The 22,988-nt window shown below is 34.1% G+C and overlaps 1 protein-coding gene across 1 annotated transcript in view; it reads right to left on the reverse strand.

Moving 5' to 3' along the window:
* LOC136847832 (diacylglycerol kinase delta) overlaps nucleotides 1–22,988 on the reverse strand; it is a 54,796-nt gene that overhangs the window by 21,370 nt on the left and 10,438 nt on the right. The window contains 9 exon segments of the mRNA XM_067119778.1: nucleotides 203–427; nucleotides 8,521–9,631; nucleotides 12,137–12,349; nucleotides 13,161–13,262; nucleotides 17,802–17,879; nucleotides 17,881–17,924; nucleotides 17,927–18,045; nucleotides 19,356–19,520; nucleotides 20,586–20,731. Coding sequence (XP_066975879.1) covers nucleotides 203–427; nucleotides 8,521–9,631; nucleotides 12,137–12,349; nucleotides 13,161–13,262; nucleotides 17,802–17,879; nucleotides 17,881–17,924; nucleotides 17,927–18,045; nucleotides 19,356–19,520; nucleotides 20,586–20,731 — 2,203 coding nt within the window.

The following is a 22,988-nucleotide window of genomic DNA, read 5'->3' on the forward strand; positions in this document are numbered from 1 at the left end:
CTTACTCTAAATGATCAAGTTTGGAAATCTTTCCAGGCTGTCCAAGCAAGTCAATGGCACCCAATTTTCATATGGCAACTAAAATTGTAAGATACACCTTGCTTGTATAGCAGTTTTGATATATACAGTAAATACTTTGTTTTATATTCAAGATAGATGTATTTGAAAAATAGCTCTCATTACATATGATAACTAGACATACTTGGCCACATGGGGAGAGACACCAGAGGGTTGATGATGGGAAGGTGTCTCCGAGAAGATCGGCCACCTGCAGAACCCCTTCCATTCTTTCGGCTGGATGGTCCTTGGGCTGCACTATCTCCACCTTTGCTCTTTTCTCTCCCTGAAGTAGATGAAGTGACACTCAAATTGGAGATGTCAGTACCCGGACTCTTAAAAGTTGAACCAGTAGAGATGCGTCTTGTAGCTGAAAATTGTACAAGAAATGGGACAAAATAAATGAAGTGAGCTATCTAAGAATATGTTTCCTCCCTTACTATTAATATCTGGTATCATTATACTGAACTGTACCTATTTAACCATAGTGATTACAGTAATTATGTGCTATATGCTACAAACTTGACCTAATTATATGAAAACCTCTCCAGAAAAGTTCTTTTACACCTAACCAGTGGTTAATTTTATATAAAAACCAGTCAATACATAACTTCATTTCACCCATGATTTTCATTCTAGAAATTTTTCCATTTACACTCCAGTATTAATAAGAAATTTAAAAAAAACTATTATCAAGTCACTGTACATGGAGCTATTAAATCTTTAATCCATACCTCTAAAAGTTCATGGTGGCAAGAGAAACAGATACTCAAAGGCAATGAGATGCACAGCTACTCACATAAAAAGCTTAAATCAAAAACCTACACTTCAAGACTCCATGACCTGCAACGACCAACAAGGACACAGCTGAACTCTTGGGTTTACCCAAACAGAAAACTTAGAGTGGCTTGCACAACCAAAGTTTGACAGAGCAAGGAACAACCTGCAAAGATAGGCACAAACTAATGCTGAAGTCCCAGCCCGTTCTTCATGAAGACCCATTCAAGACTGTCTAACCAACCACTCCATTGCAATTCTGTTACCCCCAACCTCGCAAACATTCTACCTTACTCCAGAGATGGGTGAACGAACCCAAGACAAGTGGTCACATGTGCAACTTCCCTTGGTGACACCCTAACCACACCCACTGGGCAATGATACCTCCACCAATGGACTTGTGGCTTATGTCGCCATGCCACGCACAAGTTATGTATTTTAATTCAGCTTGTGGGGTAGATAACAAAGAGTATATTAAGGTGATAAAAAATCCAGAAAAATCAGAAAGAAATAGAGGGTAATTTCTAAAACACCTGGAAAAGAACCACTGTATGAGATTAAAGAGAGTAAAATAGGGTAAAAAGTAATCCACCTAACAAAAAAGGTAAGTATAGGGTAAAGTGATATGAAATGAGTCATGTGCCATAACAGCAATGACACGTACTATAAATGAGAAAAACAGCTTCAAAATCTTACAAATATCAAATGCTGCAGAATGCTATTTTGGGGCTGCTCCAACCAAAACAGTGCAGGAGTTACATGACTGAAGGCTGTAGAAGGAGGGTCACTCGACTTAATATGCTTTTTCTTACCCGCATGTCCATCTGGCTGTGCCATTGCCAGTTTCAACCACAACTTTCAATAAATATGTATGGTCTCTACACGTTACCTAATGTAAACTAACTAGTATAGTACATGAAACCAATTACGCGTATAGTATTATCACAGTATAATGTTCTCACTGTCTTTTTATGCAAATTCTATTTCTTAATCATTAAGATCATTCAGAAATTGTCTGCTTTTTTTCAAATACCAATAAATAACTCCCTTTGGAACTCGGCCATCTGCCATGTCCAGATCCATGAATTCACAAAAAATTTTCTTGTTTATTTCTCATGACACCTCTCGGAGATACTCCTAAAATACCCTGACTTTTCATAAACCAATGGAGACTAATCCCACAGTCCACTATTCAACCTGCATAAAGTGATGATCTAAGTTTATGCCTCTAGTTCTCACATTCCCAGATTTCTTGTAGCCTGCCCGTGGGCAACTTTTCTTATTATAATAATCATGTAATTAACCCATGCCCAGATAAATAGGGAGGGTTGGAACCAGGAAGGAGATTCATGAATAAAACATCTTCCAAACTAAATTATAAGCTGAACCATTCAATAAATGTTAAAAGCACCTAGAAAAGACTCATTAAAAACAGAAACCCCAAATAGGGATTAATCAGAAGGATAAGAGTACATAATAAAACAATGTGTAAAAGATCCAACATACAGTTTTCTCTCTCTTTAAAAAGTTTATACCATGTCAGTGAAAACTTCAAAACACATTCTCCTCTGCCCCATTCTTCATTATTTTCATGGTCAGTCTATTTCACACCTCTATGCATCTTAAACTTATTTACCCTCTGCAATAACTTCTGTTATATCCCATACATTTAGTAGTTTTTTAAGTACTCGCACAACTTTCTCTTAGCATTATCTGAATCTAAATGCTCTCATGCAAGACATATTTTTATTTGATAAACCATTCAGCCCTATGAGACATTATCAACAAAATCCTTAACATTTCAAACTGTTTTCATGTTGTGTCATTCCTTCAGGTTAATGTGGCTATTTTATATATCTTTTCTCGCATTTTCTAGCAAACAAACCTTCTGACATCTATCTTGATGCTTGAACTCATGGATTATTCTAAATAGTGGCATCACAACAGCTCTCGTGTCACTGATGCTTACATTGCATTTTTTCAGCGAATAATATTTACAGTACTTTCAGAAGTCTCGATAAAAATTTTAGCGTTATTAAAAAGCCATCAGTAATTCACGTATACCCAACTCATAAATAGCATAGAACTATTTCCTATATTCCTAGCATATTATTACAGTTCCAATGATCAATTTCAGCATTTCCTGGTCCACTTGAATGAAACGGCAAAATTCTTATATAACAGTAAATATCCAATCAAACAGCTGACAACTAGTGCTAATTATTTTTTCTGTTAAGGAAAACAATTCCCACATCTCAGTGCAACCAATCTTGAGCACTGATAATGGCATTCTCTTCCAAAATATCTTCCATTTCATTTGAACTACCATTGCGTGTGTTGATACCCAAAAGAAGGTAAAAGAAGGTAAGTTCTGGTCCTCTAATAATAAAGAAATCTAATCTTAAATCTCAAAACTCAACAAAAACAACACTCAAATTCTAAGCTTGTGTGCACTCAAAATTTAATTTTAAATAAAATTTTATCTTTTTGAATTACAATAAAATAGATGACCAACTTGGTGAGAAATCAAAGTGTCCAAAATTATGAAAAACAGCTCCAAAGTCAATGCCAGCATCTAATTTGGAGCCACAGTATTCACAATTACACCATTTTCATGTTTTTCTGACATAACTATCTTACCCAATTTGAAATATCTTCAAGTACTAATATCAAGAAAATTCCAAAGAAATTTCCAAATAATTGCCTGGCACTACATGAATGATGTGTATCTCTATCAATAATCCATTAACAATACAGAAAAATATTTGACTGACAGACTGATTGGTTTGTGTAATGCTGGCATGACAACAGCAAAGATCATTTGTGCCTACTACCTATACAACACTGTTAAAAGTATATACTGTACAGTATTAAACTTAATATCTCATAAACTTACATTAATGAAACACGTACCTATACAATTACTGTACTTATTTAGAATTATGAAATCCTACTTTATCTTAAAAGCATTTACGGTACTTTATCACAACTCCCATTTACAATAGCTTATGTGCCCAGGACTGGGCCATTTCTGAATACAGTTGTGTCATCCTGGCTGGGCAGATGCACTTATCAATAATGATACCCAAGTATATCTGAGTTAGTTTTTTGAAGGGATAATGAATGTGGTACCAAAAAATATTTGTGGCTTAATATTTGTAAAATTAAAGTTACGTGTATATGGGACAAAAATTATATGATATACGGTACATATACATATCTTTACTAACGCAATTTACTGATTTCATTATATATCTGAAAATTCGGTATGGTATACATGAAAGGTAAATTATATGAAGGAGGTACCACTTTATTCTAATACTTGAGGGTATCTGAACGTAATTTTAAGGTGGTGAGTATATATTTTTCAAAGAGAAAACTGACACTGAATCTTGACTATGAAGTTTTGGGATATTCAGAGAATCAATTTATGAACTTATATTAATTATTAATTATCTAAAATACTAATATTTACATGTTTAAAGGAATGCCCAGTCATATTTGTTGTGATTAATATCCTTATCATAATCAAAACATCACTGTACATAAATTTCATAATTTTTGTCACTTACGCACAAATTTTGGGCCACAAATATTTAACATCAAATTCACTATGCCTTGGATATAACTTACACCCAACAGTATTAAAATTGATAAGTGCATCTGCCCTAGCCTGGATACAGGTTTTAAGAGAAATGTGAGGGTACTCATCACCATGTGTTACAGAAATTTTGCTTTAAAAAAGTTATCCTATACATTACTAGTTGAAATTGAACATTCTTAAAGTGAATGCTGTTACTGAATTTAACAACAGGCTTGTTATTCCCATTTTACACAACCTCTTAAAGCAATGACCAGGTTATATATACAGTATACATATTTTATGCAAATAAAATCACTGGAAAAACGGGTAGCAAGTGCTCTCATGCATTTTGTACACATTACTATTTGGTTAAAAAATGAGGAACATAAAAATTAGTATTAAATATAATTGAATACTAAAGGTGTCTACAAGTAACTCAATTATTAGTATTAGCATTAGTGCTAATTTCAAATCATTACTGGAAGTACATACACTATTGCTAAGGAAACAAGAGAGCAAAGTATTACAAAAATGTTCCACATTCTCCTCATATACAGTTAGGTGAGGTTTACTTTGTATTTCCAAACAATATCAATAACATAAAAATATTAATTTTCAGAGTAATGATCAGACTTGAAACTTTATCACATTATTTCATGAAATAAAATTTTCATCTATCATAGACCTGTAGTTTCTGAATCTCTGTTAGTTAACATCACTGCACAATGGAAATTATGGGCAATGAAGGTAAACATTAAAAAAAAAAAGTTTGACTCTTAATGAACTAGGACATTGTACTGTATTGGCCAAAAACCAGACCTTAACCCTTAAACGCCGAGCCTCTATTTACAAAAACGTCCCCCATATGCCAGCGGCGTTCGGGAGCTAGCGCCGAAGTGGAAAAAAAGTTTTTTTCAAAAAATCACAGCACGCTTAGTTTTTGAGATTAACAGTTCATTTTTGGCTCCCTTTTTTGTCATTGCCTGAAGTTTAGTATGCAACCATCAGAAATGAAAAAAAAATATCATTATCATATATAAATATTGAAATATATGACAGCGCAAAAAAAAATTTTCATATATAATTTTATACAAATCGCGCTGTGAGCAAAACGGTTAGAAACGGGTTTTTTTTTTCTTTGTATTGTACACTAAATTGCGATGATTTTGGTATATAACAAATTGTAAAATGATCAAAGCAACACAGAGAAAATATTATCACAAAATGATGCATGAATTCGTAATGCGCGGACGTGAAAAAATGTTTTTTTCAAAAATTCACCATAAATCGAAATATTGTGCTAGAGACTTCCCGTTTGTTGAAAAATGAAGCTAATTGATTAAATATTACCAGACTGTAAGTGTTTTAACTTAATTACAGTTTTCGACCATTTCGGTCGAGTTAAAGTTGACTGAAAGTCTAATTTTTTCTATTTATCGTGATTTATATGAATATATTTCAAACTGATAAAAGCTACAACCATGAGTTATTTTCTGTTGTATTGTACATGAAATTGCACACATTTTCATATATAAAACTTTATGTAACGACTAATATAAAACGGTGCAAATATTACGACAACTTGACGAAAAGAATTTCTGAGATGTTCGCCAAGTTACTAAGCGGCGTAAGGAAAATGTTTTTTCAAAAATTCACCATAAATTGAAATATTGTGCTAGAGACTTCCAATTTATTGCAAAATGAAGGTAAATGATTGAATATTACTAGAATGTAAGAGTTTTAGCTACAATTGCGTTTTTTACCATTTCGGTCGAGTTAAAGTTAACTGAAGGTTGAAATTTTGGCAGTTATCGTGATTTATGTGAAAATATTTCAAAACTGATAAAGCTACAACCATGAGCTATTTGTTGTTGTATTTTACATGAAATTGCACACATTTTCATATATAAAAGTTTATGTAATGACCAATGTAAACGATGCAAACATTATGACACCTGACGAAAGAATTTCTGAGATGTTCGCCGAGTTACCCGTAGCAGATGTAAGGAAAAAATTTTTTTCAGAAATTCACCACAAATCGAAATATTGTGCTAGAGGCTTCCAGTTTGTTGCAAAATGAAGGTACATGATTGAATATTACTAGAATGTAAGAGTTTTAGCTTATAATTGCGTTTTTTGACCATTTCGTCGAGTTAGTTAAAGTTGACCGAAGGTTGAAATTTTGGCAGTTATCGTGATTTATATGAAAATATTTCAAAACTGATAAAGCTACAACCATGAGTTATTTTCTGTTGTATTCTACATGAAATTGCGCACATTTCCATATATAAAACTTTATGTAACGACTAATATAAAACGGTGCAAACATTACGACAACGTGTGATTTAAAGAATTTCTGCGCGGACGTCAGGAAAAAGTTTTCAAAAATTCACCATAAATCGAAATATTGTGCTAGAGACTTCCAATTTGTTGCAAAATGAAGGTAAATGATTGACTATTACTTGAATGTAAGAGTTTTAGCTTACAATTGCGTTTTTTGACCATTTCGGTCGAGTCAATGTAGACCGAAGGTTGAAATTTTGGCAGTTATCCTGGTTTATATGAAAATATTTCCAAACTGATAAAAGCTACAACCATCGGTTGTATTTTGCTGTATTTTACATGAAACTGCGCACATTTTCATATATAAAACTTTATGTAACGGCTAATATAAAACAGTGCAAAAATGACGACAAAATGACAAAAGAATGTCTGAAATTTTCGGCCGAGTTACCGCGCAGGCGTAAGGAAAAAGTTTTTTATCAAAAATTCACCATAAATCGAAATATTGTGCTAGAGACTTCCAATTTGTTGCAAAATGAAGATACATGATTGAATATTACTAGAATGTAAGAGTTTTAGCTTACAATTGCATTTTTCGACCATTTCGGTCGAGTCAAAGTTGACCAAAGGTTGAAATTTTTTGTAGTCGACATACGGTACGTCCACTTGACACCCAACAGACAATTTTAGTCGACGTATGATACGTCCAGTAGGCGTTTAAGGGTTAACAATAATAGTTTTTTCTTAAATTAAATGCTATTCATTTACAATTTCGACTAAAAATTGACTACTATCTCTTCTTCAATTACATATAAAACTGTTACCTTAAGAAAGTAAAGTTTAATTGTTTATTTTACTTTGACCCTGAAGATGTGCACATAACACACAACAGCACTTGGTATCTGGATTTTCTTTATCTGCTTTCCCAGAGACTTTTTTTGTGGATACTTGCGATGAAAACCAACAAAGTGCTATAATCCTATGAACCACTGTGCAAGGGGACACTGCTAAATAAGTCGAATAACTTACACCATTAGTTATATAACAACAGGTGTTCAGAGACGGTAATTCTCAAATCCTACTATTACATACAGAAATACTTCTTTAACACAGCTAAAACTACGTGTAAGAACTAACATGCCAGTAGCCAAAAGATACGTCAATCATTAATTCGGCATTACTTCATACTTAGTCAAACAAAGCTATACAGTACCTATGTCAAGAGTGCTAGATTAAAAGCAGCTGACACATTTACAAAATATAGTAGTAGTACTCCACGAATTAAAGAGTAAACTAGCTTACACATGCACTTCTTCATAAGAGTTTATTTATGATGCTGAATACTCTTTCTAGTAATGCTACAGGCTGGAACTTCGTAGGTGACAGGTCAATAGCAGTGAATGGGGTTTATTCAATAGCAACTCCTCTGTCTATCAGAGGTGTGGGGGAAAAGGATACTCAAGGAAGTACCAAATTTGCCTCCTAATTCTCAAGACTACATTTCCTTAATAATGACAGTTCTTGATTAACTTACCTCATCAATGCATTTTAGAACAAAGAGCATGTACAGTAATGACAGATAAAACATATTTCGTAATTTCAAAAATGTCAAAATCTTGGAGATAGCAATAGTCACCTTATGAAACAAGCATATATATATACAGTATATATATATATATAAAAAGGATGAGAACACTATTCAGTGGGCAAAACAATGTGTTTAAGACTATGATAATGAATGCAAGAGGCATTAAAATTAATGATATTTCAGAAACATTATTCAAAGTAAAAGAACATCATAAAGAACTAACCGTCCTCACCTTTCTCGTCAACTTCATCATCTGTACCAGCTTCTGCACCTTCTACGTAACGTTCTGAGGTAGGGGGGACCATTTCCTCTCCTTCATCATCAAAATTTTCCAAATGTTCCTCCTCAGCTAAAGGAACAGTAGGTGTTCTAATTTCTTCAAATTCCACTTCTTCACCATGAGGCCTTTCTCTGGTTGGTGATGGCCACTCTGGAGATTCCTGTTTTTTTTCCTTGGCATCTTGATCTGACATGCTATTCACAGATGTCTCTTCTGCTACACTTGCATCCCCTTCAGGAGTAGTATCTTCAAAATTACCTCCCTCTTTATTTCCTGTTCTCTGAGTTTCTCTAACAGTGTCATCTGTTTCGTCACTATCACCTGTTTCAGTTTTTTCTTTATCCTCCTCTTCTATCTCTGCTTCCTCTTCATCACCACCTTCAACCTCCCTCTCTTCTTCCTTTGGCTCTTCCATATCCTCGTCAATATCAATAGAATTATTCAAAGAACTTGCCAGAGAGTCTCTTATTTCTGATATTGATTTTTCTTCAAATGCATATGGTTCTTCATCACCTCCAACTTCCATAAGATTATCTGTGGATGACTGAATTCGAACTTCAATATCTTCAATGGCAATACATGCCCCCTCTCCGTAATCTTTCTCCTGCATACTGTTTTTTCTACTGCTTTCCTGCACACTGTTTTTTCTACTATATTCCTGAACGCTATTCTTCCTGGACAAATCAGCAAACTCACTTGGCACAGGTAGGGTTGGAGGAAACTCAAATTCATTTTGGCTTTCTCGACGAATGTCAGGGAGAGGTGATATACACTCATATTTAACTCTTAATTGCTCAAGTGGATCATCTAAATTTGGTGTCCTAGGAGGAGAGCCTATTGAAGGAAATTTAAGAAATGATGAGGTATGTACAGAACCCTGGTGTTGATGACTTTCAACACCAGAAATGGCAGATGCTGGAACACCAAGATTAAACTGAGCTGGAGAGGCTGGCGGTAGTGGGAAATTAGTAGTAATAGAAGACATGAATGGCGACAATCCCTTAACTGGAACAGGTGACAAACATGAAGCCTCATGTGATGATGCAGCAATAGCTGAAAGAACCTGAAATGAATTAAAAAATACCTATGTTACTAAAAGATTTCTAAACAAATTTTCTTAGTTGGAAAGGAAATGAAAACTACTGTATTATCTTTCCAGATTAGTTGTTAAAGATGTTACTTTTAATTCCTGGAGTGTTTTAAACTTCAAAGGTAGTCTTCCTCAGAAAATATTTCATGCATGTTATTTTCACTGTTACCCTTTTTAAAGGGATGATTCCTGATTTTAATACATGAATATATTTCAATGCTTGTTAGGTCTAGCTCAATCTTACTTTGGAAGCCATATTTTACAAAGCTTAATTTATAAACATACATTCCAAAACAGCAATACTCATTCTGATATCATTTTAAAGAAGAATCCTGCACTTTTCTGATATGCTCAAAAGAGGCAAACACAAAAAATAAAAGGTCAATATGGCGAGTTAACAGATGCATCAAAGTGTCATATATGACTCTGGGGATGGACCTTTACTTGACATATAAATGAGTCGTAAGTAATCAAAAGGGACAGCCATCTCTAGATTAGTGAAACCCAGAAGGGCTGTTTGTTAACAAAGGAACACCTGCAAATTAGCCCAAAGAGCAATTAGTAAAATAGCAAATGAAAGGAGGGTGGAAAACCATGCCAGTCAGTGCAAACAAGGAACACCTGTAGAATAGTCAGAGAAACAATGAAAACAACAGTGGAACTGCATGAGATCACGCAATATAATGCTGAAATGCAATTAGATTGTCAACGATGTATCAATAAAAAAAAGGCAGAAGAAGATCTACAGAGGTCCAGTCTTTGTCTGGATGCTCTGATGTGGCCTTGGTAGTAAGGAAACACCTGCTTGGGTAGAAAACTATCACAGCATCATTGCTCAGTTTTTCATTGTACTAAGCGAGTTCCCCACTGAAGTACAATAGAACAAGAGGATAAATCCCATATCATTACTTTAAATTCATCCCATTTGGCTCTGAGGCCCACTGAATTATTGAAGATGATTCTAAGGAAGTCTAACCACCATTCTTATAATGTCTGGAAGTGTTTTTAGCAATTCCAAAGACTCAGAAACTGGTTGCAGTATGACCCATATGCCAGCCTCTTTTCTGATCTCTATAGTAGTTTTTTCATAATGCAGCAATAACACTTTTTTTTGCTTGTGTCCAATGAGACAAATGGAATAGCTACATGTGATAATCCTTTCAACACGGAAGAATTATGAAATCATATTTTTGAGAGACAGGCATCCACTGGCTCGGCCTCTTTGTTTAGCTAAAACACTGGTGCTTCCCCTTTCACTGTAGGATATGTAACAAACTATTACTGTCCAGAAATTCAATTATCTTGCTTTTTTTTTTTTTTGCAGAATTGTAGTTTTTCTGGACAAATCTGATATTCCTCTGGCTTTGGACTGATCTGGTTAGTACTTTCTTAGGAGACTCTTTTTGGCTTGTGTTGCTGTATCTACTTTTGATCCTTAACAGGCAAAAGTCAATTCTGGTCTAATACTAATAGTTTAAGTCTTTTGTCCTGTTTCTCAGAATGTTCTCTCTTTTTCCACTTTATAAAGATACACATTACACTTTTCAATTAAGAGAGGTGTACCTTACTGCAGTAAATATACTTAGATTCCTGAATGCATAAACCATATTCTTCTTGGCCAAATGCCATACATAAGCTGGCTTGCCATGTGCTTTACTCCTGAGAGAGGTCTTTGTATAATTAATAAAAATATCTCCTAGGTCTTGGAATACTGTATACTGTTTTATTTTGTATCTATGCTAAGTTGTGCCCAAATATACAGGCAGCCAAAGTGTTCTAAAACTTATCCCGATATTAGGGTGTCTCTCTCAATCTTTAGGATATAATTGAAAATTTTCCTAGCCTAACCTGTCCGAAAATTATTCAATTATGCGATCCACCCACCTGTTCACATTGTTCTTCTTTCACTATGCAATCCAGCTTACGACAACAAAAACCACGAAACAGACTTACAACCCATCTTTATCAACCTAACCTTCAGAGAGCTCTCTCTACACTCCCGCCCGCATTTGTTTACATTTTTTCTCCCTCCTGCCATTTCCGTCCTATGACGTCACTTCCTGTGACATCACAAGAACAGATACTTTTTAAACATAAAGAATGCTTTGCTATAAAAATGTCTTATAAAATTAAACATGTGCTTTTTATACATTTTGTAATGCCCATACCATTTCGATAACGCAGAAAATAAAAATAAAATAACGACTAACTTATAAAACTAACTTATAATCAATAATATCACACAATTTGAAAAATCACTATAAAATAATATACATGCAATCTTACACAATTTATGCAAAAGCCTAAAAATGTATATTACCCTGAATATGCTTAGAAGAAAATTTCCCATACACCAAGATGCGATTATGAATACTGTTACTGCTCTATAATCATTGTAACACCTTCAATTTTTAGCTTCACCTCTTCATACTGATTTAAATATAATAATAGCTTCACTAATAAAAGGGATAAATTTACCTGTAATCCTGGTCCTTGTGCACTGGCTCCATCATAGCTTTTCTCACCCCCTTCATCCTCTGAAAGTTGCAGCTTTATATCAGGAGGTTTTCTTGCCGCCGTCTGCTCATTCTGATCATCCAGCATTTTCTCTGTGTGCTCAATGATTTCTCTCACAGCTTTCTTCAAACTGTTTGCTCGGGACATTAAGGCATCCCTTTCAATTAGATGTTTCTGAAATTAAAACATATTACGTGAAAAGTCAACACCCCTCTAAAAGAATCTTAAATGTATTTGAAAGGCAGAATACGTTAAAAAATGAGCGTGAATCTTCTCTTAAAGGAAAGTAAATTGAAACAGTTTTTAAAAAAGCATAGTCCCAAAAATTTATCTCAAAATTCACTTCAATTAACTTGTCCCTATACAGCCTGAGCAAACAAACTGTGTGAAGAAATGAACTAAGCCTAATGTATTAAAAACTCAAAGCGAGGTACAGAAAAAAGATCTCTAATCCATCTCAAAAGAAGAGCGAAGAGCATATTATCAATAAGATTACAATAGCCTGACAACAGGGTCATCATTTGAAAACTTTCCAAATGATATTAGCAATTCATGATGAAAGACTCACATCTTACATTTTAGTAGCATATTAAACTACTAATCAAGCACAAAGTTGGGAGTGATGCATCACTCTTCCCTTACAATGTTATAATTATGCAAAATCCATTAAAGACAACTAATAAAACACTCAAGAATTATCTGAAATATTACTTTCACAGGAAATTATTTCTTATATTCTCTTGTGAAACACACACTACATTTTACTCCTTCTTCTCCCTTCAATTATTGTTCAACTAACTCATTAGAAGAGAAAATTCCATCATCATACTAAAAATCAAACATGAAATGGCAGAAAAAACTTGTATGTAATATGTTCAACACACACTATAAATATAAAATATTTAAATTTACTGAAAAATCATGAAACACTGGATACTCCAACTTCTACAAAATTCAAACCATGGTCATTTGTTATGACACTCACCCTTTTGTGTCTTTTCCGATGTTGTGTGTTGGAAGTGTTCTTTTCTTCTTTTTCTAAACTAACTTTATCCTCACTATCTAGATCTAGGCTTGTTTCGGGACTCTGCAAAGTAATATTAGACATATATAATAAATGGAAAATAGTAATTAAAGTAGAAGCTAAACTTAACAGACTCTCTACTGTCTGGCATTTCTGATAAGTAAAAAAGACCCTATATTATAGCTTGCACTTGAATATGTTTCAGATCTTATGGTTAACAGTAATTCCACATAGTTCTTAACCTAAACTAATCTGTATTTTACACCTAACAATCAATATTAGAGATATGTCTACAAATGTATCACATCTAAAATGGTACCATACGGAAAAATTGTCACAATATGGTAGCTGGTAAGTATAAAGTCCACTAAGTTGAGATTACAATAATACACAAATAAAGTTATCAACATAGCTCTGCTAAAACAATTTCAACACTGTTATTTAACTAATAATCCTAACTTTAAAATCTCTCACATAATACAAAACTCGTTACACCGATTTTGGATCATTTTGAGTCAGAGGTATGGCTAACCCTAAAAACTGTTTTTACAATAAATCAAGTTTTTACACAAACTCCATCATCACAAATAGCCTTTAGCTGTGCATAATGCATCCAGGCACATAGAAGAAAGCATTACAAAGAGAGATCCCACTATGCATGCCCCGCTAACTCCTCAAAGCCATGAATTGATGCAGATTTCATTCTCCATCTACAGAGAGCAGGACTGGGACAAAGGCACAGGATGCTATTATTAATGGGAACGTTTAAAAACTTGTTTTACTGTAAAAACACTATTAATTATTACAAAACCATTAACCATAAACAGATAAATCACCATCTATGAGAGACAATAATGCAGATGAGATCAAGAAACGGAGGACATGGCTGCCAGAAGTTCAGTCCAGGATAAAGACCAGGTGTTGGCAAAAAACTCCTAGATAAAGAGGGAATCCATAAATAACAAATTTTCAAGTGAAAGAATTCTCCATATAATGGGCACTTTCTTAATTAAAGGGTCTCCAATGGAAGATGAACTCAAGGGAGAACACTCTCCAGCTACAAAAGGCATCAAAGCTGGTACTCCACGAACTAAACACCTAAAATATGCCAGATAAATGAGGAATGATCATGAAGAGAATGAAGATGAGTAATCCAAATCCCTCCCAGTGAAACTGATGGTCTGCTGTGCTGATGGACCTTAACGACAAATCAAGTCTTTTGTGACTTGCCAAAGATAAAACATTAACACCTCAGGTCCTTTGACAACAGGAGCCAGCTCTAAGGATGACAGAGAGCTCCAAATTGAGCAGAGCAAGGGTCTCTCTGGATGCAGCAGAAAAAGAATGAGAAATGAACTGCTGTAACAAATAAGAAAGATGGTTTTTATCCACTCACTGATTATGACAACTCATACACACGAACAGATGAGGAAACAGACAAATTTAACGGTCCTCGCAGGACACAGAAAATTGTCCTTTTGAGCAAAAGGCAGAGCTGGAATATCATTTAGGTTAGCTTTTGTGGTTCACGTGACAACCCTAATGCTATTATCATGATCATAAATAAGTTTAGTGGCCTCAGCGAGTCATGTCTTTGGATTCATGGGGTATGACCAATGGATTTCTTCTTAAAAGAGTAGTGCAAATTAGAGCAAGAATGGTTAAAGGGTTGGACGGCTAAGAAAGAGGATACCAAAGGGAACAGACAAAAAGAAAAGGTGTAAGGAAATAAGGTTGGGACTGAAGGGACACTGCAAAGACCCTTCAGAAGGCAGACCAGTCAATCCTCCGGCAGTTAACCACAAGAGATGGCTAATGCTGCCATTTTGGATCTATGATTGTCATTTTGGATCTATGATATCACAGCCTTGAAATTTTTCTTCTGATACCTATTTAGATCTCATCTGCATTCCCTAAGATACACTGACCAACATATGAAACAAATACTATAATAAAATTGCAGTTGGTACAATGAGATCTCAGTAGATGCTGAATTAAAATCAACACACCTCTCCATTGAAGTGTTCTTATTAATCATAATGTTAAAGAACTTCCAAGATACTGTTCGTTCATTTCCCATACTTCCGTCCAACTCAGCATTTCATTTCATTAATATCCAAACAAAGAATGGTAAGATTATCCCAGTGTATAAAGGTATATATATTAACCCTTAAAGGCCGAGCCTCTACTTACAAAAGTGTCTGTCGTATGCCGGCAGCGTTCGGGAGTTAGCGCCGAAGCGGAAAAAAAGTTTTTTTCAAAAAATCACAGCACGCTTAGTTTTTAAGATTAAGAGTTCATTTTTGGCTCCTTTTTTTGTCATTGCCTGAAGTTTAGTACGCAACCATCAGAAATGGAAAAAAATATCATATATAAATATTGGAATATATGACAGCACAAAAAAAAAAAATTCATATATAATTGTATACAAATCGCGCTGTGAGCAAAACGGTTAAAGCTAATGAATTATTTTTTTTTCGTTGTATTGTACACTAAAGTGCGATGATTTTGGTATATAACAAATTGTAAAATGATCAAAGCAACACAGAGAAAATATTATCACAAAATGATGCATGAATTCGTAACGCACGGACGTAAAAACAAGTTTTTTCAACAATTCACCATAAATCGAAATATTGTGCTAGAGACTTCCCGTTTGTTGCAAAATGAAGGTAATTTTTTTTAATATTACTAGACTCTAAGTGTTTTAGCTTACAATTGCAGTTTTCGACCATTTCAGTCGAGTTAAAGTTGACCGAAGGTCGAATTTTTTCTATTTATCGTAATTTATATGAAAATATTTCAAAACTGATAAAAGCTACAACAATGAGTTATTTTTTGTTGTATTCTACATGATATTGCACACATTTTCATGTAGAATACTTTATGTAAGGCCTAATATAAAACGGTGCGAAAATTACGACAAGGTAACTAAAGAAATTCTGAGATTTTCAGCAGAGTTACCGCGCGCGGCGGGAAGGAAAAAGTTTTTTCAAAAATTCACCATAAATTGAAATATTGTGCTAGAGACTTCCCATTTGTTGCAAAATGAAGGTAAATGATTGAATGTTACTAGAATGTAAGAGTTTTAGGTTACAATTACATTTTTTGACCATTTCGGTCGAGTTAAAGTTGACCGTAGGTTTAAATTTTGGCACTTATCGTGATTTATATGAAAATATTTCAAAACTAATACAAGCTACAACCATGAGTTATTTTTTGTTGTATTCTACATAAAATTGCACACATTTTCATGTATAACACTTTATGTAATGCCTAATATAAAACAGTGCAAACATTACGACAAAGTGACGAAATGTTTCTAAGATTTTCGGCCGAGTTACCGCGTGCGGAGGTAAGGAAAAAGTTTTTTTCAAAAATTCAACATAAATCGGAATATTGTGCTAGAAACTTCCCATTTGTTGCAAAATGAAGGTAAATGATTGAATATTACTAGAATGTAAGAGTTTTAGCTTACAATTGCGTTTTCGATCATTTCAGTCGAGTCAAAGTTTACTGAAAGTTGAAATTTTGGCACTTATCGTGATTTATATGAAAATATTTCAAAACTGATAAAAGCTACAACCATGGGTTGTTTTTTGTTGTATTTTACATGAAATTGCACACATTTTCACATATAAAACTTTATGTAACGACTAATATAAAACGGTGCAAAAATTATGACAAAGTGACGAAAGAATTTCTGAGATTTTCAGCCGAGTTACTGCGCGGATGTAAGGAAAAAGTTTTTTTCAAAAATTCACCATAAATCGAAATATTGTGCTAGAGACTTCCAATTTGTTGCAAAATGAAGGTAAATGTTTGAATATTACTAGAATGTAAGAGTTTTAGCTTACAATTGCGGTTTTCGACCATTTCAGTCAAGTCAAAGTTGACCGAAGGTTGAAATTTTGGCACTTATCGTGATTTATATGAAAATATTTCAAAACTTACAAAAGCTACAACCATGGGTTGTTTTTGTTGTATTCTACATGAAATTCCACACATTTTCATATATAAAACTTTATGTAACGGTTAATATAAAACGGTGCAAAAATTACGACAAAGTGACGAAAGAATTTCTGAGATGCGTCGCTGATGCTCTGTAGTGCGAGAAGAAAGAAATTCGCCCATGCGCGGCTGGGTAACGCTTGTAAACAAAACAACAGCGTGATCCATGAACTCCTTGCATCCTTAAGGCATGTGATTTAAAATCTTTCGCAAACTAGGCCTATAACTATTTTTCCGCGAATATTTAAAAAAAACTTTTTGTAGTCGACGTACCATACGTCCACTCGGCACCCAACAGACAATTTTATTCGACTTACGATACGTCCAGTTGGCGTTTAAGGGTTAATAATACACTTAACCTTGAAAGTATAAGCAAAAAGACCTAAGGATAAGGTCAAATGAAAGGATTCATACCTGTTTGCTGAACTATTCTCATAAATTAGTCTATATGATCTTACACAATACTGTTCGGTCATACTATGTTAACATACTGTGTGTCTCAATCTTTCACGTCATTTCAATTAATTCATGTCGTTTTATTTATTGAATATTAGGACATGAACTCTGTATTAAAGTAAATATAACTCATACCTCATCTACAACAGAAGAGTCCTCTTGAGTATTTGTACTAACAGATGCCATGGATGCAAGACTCTCCTCGTGCAATGCAACGGAGGAGCAAGTCCAGCTTATCACTGAGAGTCACACACTTGGTGAAAGCGAATCATCCACCACAGTTGTGTCTGCTGAGCCTCCTTCACCTGCGATGCCTGATACTTCACTCCAACTCTTGCCTACTTTCATTATTAATGACTTTATAGTTTCACACAAAACCCTGTCAGGAAAAAAATTTGTCATTATAACCAAAAAATACTACAGTACTACAACCTTTAAAAAATGTAACCACTGACATCCACACATTTCATAATCAAGGAAAGACCGTACAATTCTTCCACTGTATGTCTACCTCAATACACCTCATATACAATAAGAACAGTTTAACGATGGTCACTATAATAAAAAAAATATGGCGCAGGTTCCAAAATAGTGCTATAAACCATAATAACACGTAACCTTTCCTGACTGATACTTACAAAAGCCATCACAGGTTTTCCTGGACTCTAAATCTGTTTAGGTCCCACATGAAATTGGATTTTAAAATGGTTGGTGGTTGGGAACTGCATATTAACTTTTACAACATTACTACCATACTTAACTTTATCATAAATCATATATGAATACATGGATAACCTCTCTCCAGTCTGATCAATAACTATATAAACTATAACATTAGGCTAGACTTTTCTAAGTCATGACAATTTATGATAACCAAAAAGTAAGCTAGTTATGCTCAAATTCACTTGGCTGATGCACTCAAGACATAAACAAACTTAATCAGTCTTGGTATTGTCTAGTCAATTCTCATTTACATTTGCAAACTTAACCACTGTTTCCTCTGTTCCCTATGTTTTTTGGACCTCTTTTCTGAATTGTATCTGTGTATGTTTTGATGGGGCTCCCATCTTCCAAGATAACCAGAAAGGGGCTTTGCTTCTCAGCTAAGCTTGAGATTCTGGATAAGCCAGACAATGCTTCAGAGCACTGCCAGTTCCATGAACAAGATTCAAGCATAGTACTTAGCCAACGAGAGCATGAGGAGGGATGAAGTGGACAGTTTGTCTATGCAAAAGTTTTAAAATCTTGATCAGGGCCCCCTCTTCTGGTATGAATAAAGGATCTGCCATGTTTGTAAACACAAAGGTAAGTGTATTAATCATTAACACTAGCTAACTAGTTTATTTGCAATTATCTGAAGGTAAGTTCAGAGTAGCAAGATGAGACTGAAACACAGGCCTGACTTAAATTACAGAGCCTTGCAGTTTCCTTCTTTCCCCTAGCAAAGGTTAAATGCTTAATTTGAGACTTCCGAAGATATAAGTATACTGTATTTGAAATAACTGGTTTTGTATTTATTTCAGAGTATATTATTCACTTTATTTCAAAGAATGATGCTCCAACAATTCAAGACCTAACACAAACAATCTACATGAAAAAAAAACCTTCAAAGAAAATTTTTAGTTATCTTATTATCTTATTAGTGTAAAATAAAAATAAAAATTATTTAATAAAGGGAAACCATCTTACTTGGCAGATGAGATGACAACTGAGTGTTGGTCTGACTGAAGCAGTGTTGCCAAATGAGCACCGACAGAATCTTCATATGCAGCTACTTGAGACAACAGAGACGGAGAAGTCAACTTGTGTTCCGGACTTAAAGAGACATGACTTACATAACTCATGATGCTCCACCTAAAATAAACAATGATGCACTACTATATCCTTAGCACATGAAGTAAATTAAGTAAATTCTCTATTACTGTAGGTACTGTATTATAAAAGGAAGAAATTATACAATAAACACAACAGAGGTTGTTGTCATAATACAGATACTAAAGAATTCCTAAGCTTCCATGTATATTTAGTGTAAATATGCCTGACATCCAAATTTTTCCAAAAATTTACATGTTAGTGATACTGTACAATACATCAATAAAGACTACAGTTATAAAAGAACCTCTTAAATTTCATGCAAAACTGACACTGGAAAAATATTACTCTTTAAAAAAATGTTTTCATGATAATATAGTGTGTGCTTAATTGTACCAGTGGTTATGCTTTGTATGTCAATGGCAGGTAATAAAAGCATTTTAATTACAATATACGCATAAAAACTTTATGCAAATAAAAGCTTCAGATCATAATTCCTATGGCTTATAAGGGATCCTCCTACTGCCTAAAGGAAATAAAAAATTGCTACATTTATAGAATGCAATCTGAAAAAGTCACGTACAAATTAAAAGTAGTCAAGTAACATGAATACCTATAGACTTGGCCTGAGGACAAAGTAGTGGGTTAGAACATTGTTTTCTGAGGTTAATTTACTTTTTAACTACTGAACTGTGGATGAACCACTTGTCCAGAAAACTTCTGCACCATAATCCACATCATATATCTATCAACAAGTTTCATCAACATTACATAGCAATCCCTATGTAAAAATACTGCAACATTCATCTCTTTATCGCATGTACTCCCATGTTTCCTGTAACTCACGAGCCTTTGTTGCCAATACCTCTCTCACACCATCTATCAATAAAAAAGTAAGGAAATCCTTACTAAATAGTAGATACACAGAAAGTGAATTTTTAGCAAAAGAGAGAGAGAGAGAGTGTCCTATTATGGAAGGACATACAAGTTACCGATCACTGATGTAATCTGGGAATCTGGACTTGATTTTTCTCATAAAAATAAGAAAAATGCCACGTGTAGAGGAATGACTTGTACCTCTTTGGAACAGATATCATTGATACTAACCTATCAAGCATTTTTGTTGTTGCTCTTTCATATTTCTCCAAGATATGAGGTAAATTGGTATCATCATCACATGCTGATCCCCACCCAAGAACTCTTGCTAGGTCATTTCCAGTTCCCAGCGGTAAAACTCCGATCTGACACTGGTTCTGCAAAACAGTGAGCATATTCATTATTCATGTGCTTCTCAAATCAAAAACACTTATAATTACTCCACATCTGTGGTCTTCAAATGTCCCGCTAGATTAACCCTTTAACGCCAAGCCCTATTTACAAAAAACGTCTCCCGTATGCCAGCGGCGTTCGGTGAGTTAGCGCCCTGAAGCGGAAAAAGTTTTTTCAAAATCACAGCACGCTTAGTTTTTTAAGATTAACAGTTCATTTTGGCTCATTTTTTTGTCATTGCCTGAAGTTTAGTATGCAACCATCAGAAATGAAAAAAATATCATTATCATATATAAATATTGGAATATATGAGTGCAAAAAAAAAAAATTGTATATAATTGTATACAAATCGCTGTAAGCAAAACGGTTAAAGCTAATGAGTTAATTTTTTTTACTTGTATTGTACACTAAATTGCGATGATTTTGTATATAACAAATTTTAAAACGATCAAAGCAACACAGAAAATATTATCACAAAATGATGCATGAATGCGTAATGCGTGGACGTAAGAAAATGTTTTTTCAAAAATTCACCATAAATCGAAATATTGTGCTAGAGACTTCCCGTTTGTTGAAAAATGAAGCTAATTGATTGAATATTACCAGACTGTAAGTGTTTTAGCTTACAATTGCAGTTTTCGACCATTTCGGTCGAGTTACAGTTGACCGAAAGTCGAATTTTTTCTATTTATCGTGATTTATATGAAAATATTTCAAAATTGATAAAAGCTACAACAATGAGTTATTTTTTGTTGTATTCTACATAAAATTGCGCACATTTTCATATATAAAACTTTATGTAACGACTAATATAAAATGGTGCAAATATTACGACAACGAGACGAAAGAATTTCTGAGATGTTCGGCCGAGTTACCGCGCAGACATAAGGAAAATGTTTTTTTAAAAAATTCACCATAAATCGAAATATTGTGCTAGAGACTTCCAATTTATTGCCAAATGAAGGTAAACGATTGAATATTACTAGAATGTAAGAGTTTTAGCTTACAATTGCATTTTTTTACCATTTCGGTCGAGTTAAAGTTGACCGAAGGTTGAAATTTTGGCAGTTATCGTGATTTATGTGAAAATATTTCAAAACTGATAAAAGCTACAACCATGAGCTATTTTCTGTTGTATTCTACATGAAATTGCGCACATTTTCATATATAAAAGTTTATGTAACGACTAATGTAAAACGATGCAAACATTATAACAACATGACGAAAGAATTTCCGAGATGTTCGGCCGGGTTACCGCGCGCAGACGTAAGGAAAAATTGTTTTTTCAGAAATTCACCATAAATCGAAATATTGTGCTAGAGACTTCCAGTTTGTTGCAAAATGATGGTACATGATTGAATATTACTAGAATATAAGAGTTTTAGCTTATAATTGCGTTTTTACCATTTCGGTCGAGTTAAAGTTAACGAAGGTTGAAATTTTGGCAGTTATTGTGATTTATATGAAAATATTTCAAAACTGATAAAAGCTACAACCATGAGTTATTTTCTGTTGTATTCTACATGAAATTGCGCACATTTCCATATATAAAACTTTATGTAACGATTAATATAAAACAGTGCAAACATTACGACAACGTGACGAAAGAATTTCTGGCCGACGTAAGGAAAAAGTTTTTTCAAAAATTCACCATAAATCGAAATATTGTGCTAGAGACTTCCAATTGGTTGCAAAATGAAGGTAAATGATTGAATATTACTAGAATGTAAGAGTTTTAGCTTACAATTGCGTTTTTTTACCATTTCAGTCAAGTCAAAGTTGACCGAAGGTTGAAATTTTTTGTAGTCGACGTACGGTACGTCCACTCGGCACCCAACAGACAATTTTAGTCGACGTATGATACGTCCAATAGGCGTTTAAGGGTTAAACAATTTCCTTTAAAAAATTTTCACCATCTTGTAGTGTACATGGCAAAAGGGCAACCTCCATTAGAAGAAGCCAAAAGACGAAAGAGGTCTAACAGAGGCCAAAAAGGTTCTGTAAACCCTTGAAAACTCAAAAGGTCAGTGTTTACAATGTTTATATGTTATCCTGCTTGCTTTATGGGGCTAAAGACACTTGACAGCTTTATGGTGCTCAAGCTACTTGATAGGTTTCAATGGCAATATTTTTAAGGGTCCTTGTGATAGTAAGTATTGCAGAGTACTGAATTGGGCAAATTCTGATTCTACCTTTACAAATACAAGAACTAAAAGTCTCTGCTGGACAGGCCATCTTAAA

This window comes from Macrobrachium rosenbergii, chromosome 17 (assembly GCF_040412425.1).
Source record: "Macrobrachium rosenbergii isolate ZJJX-2024 chromosome 17, ASM4041242v1, whole genome shotgun sequence".
NCBI lineage: Eukaryota > Metazoa > Arthropoda > Malacostraca > Decapoda > Palaemonidae > Macrobrachium > Macrobrachium rosenbergii.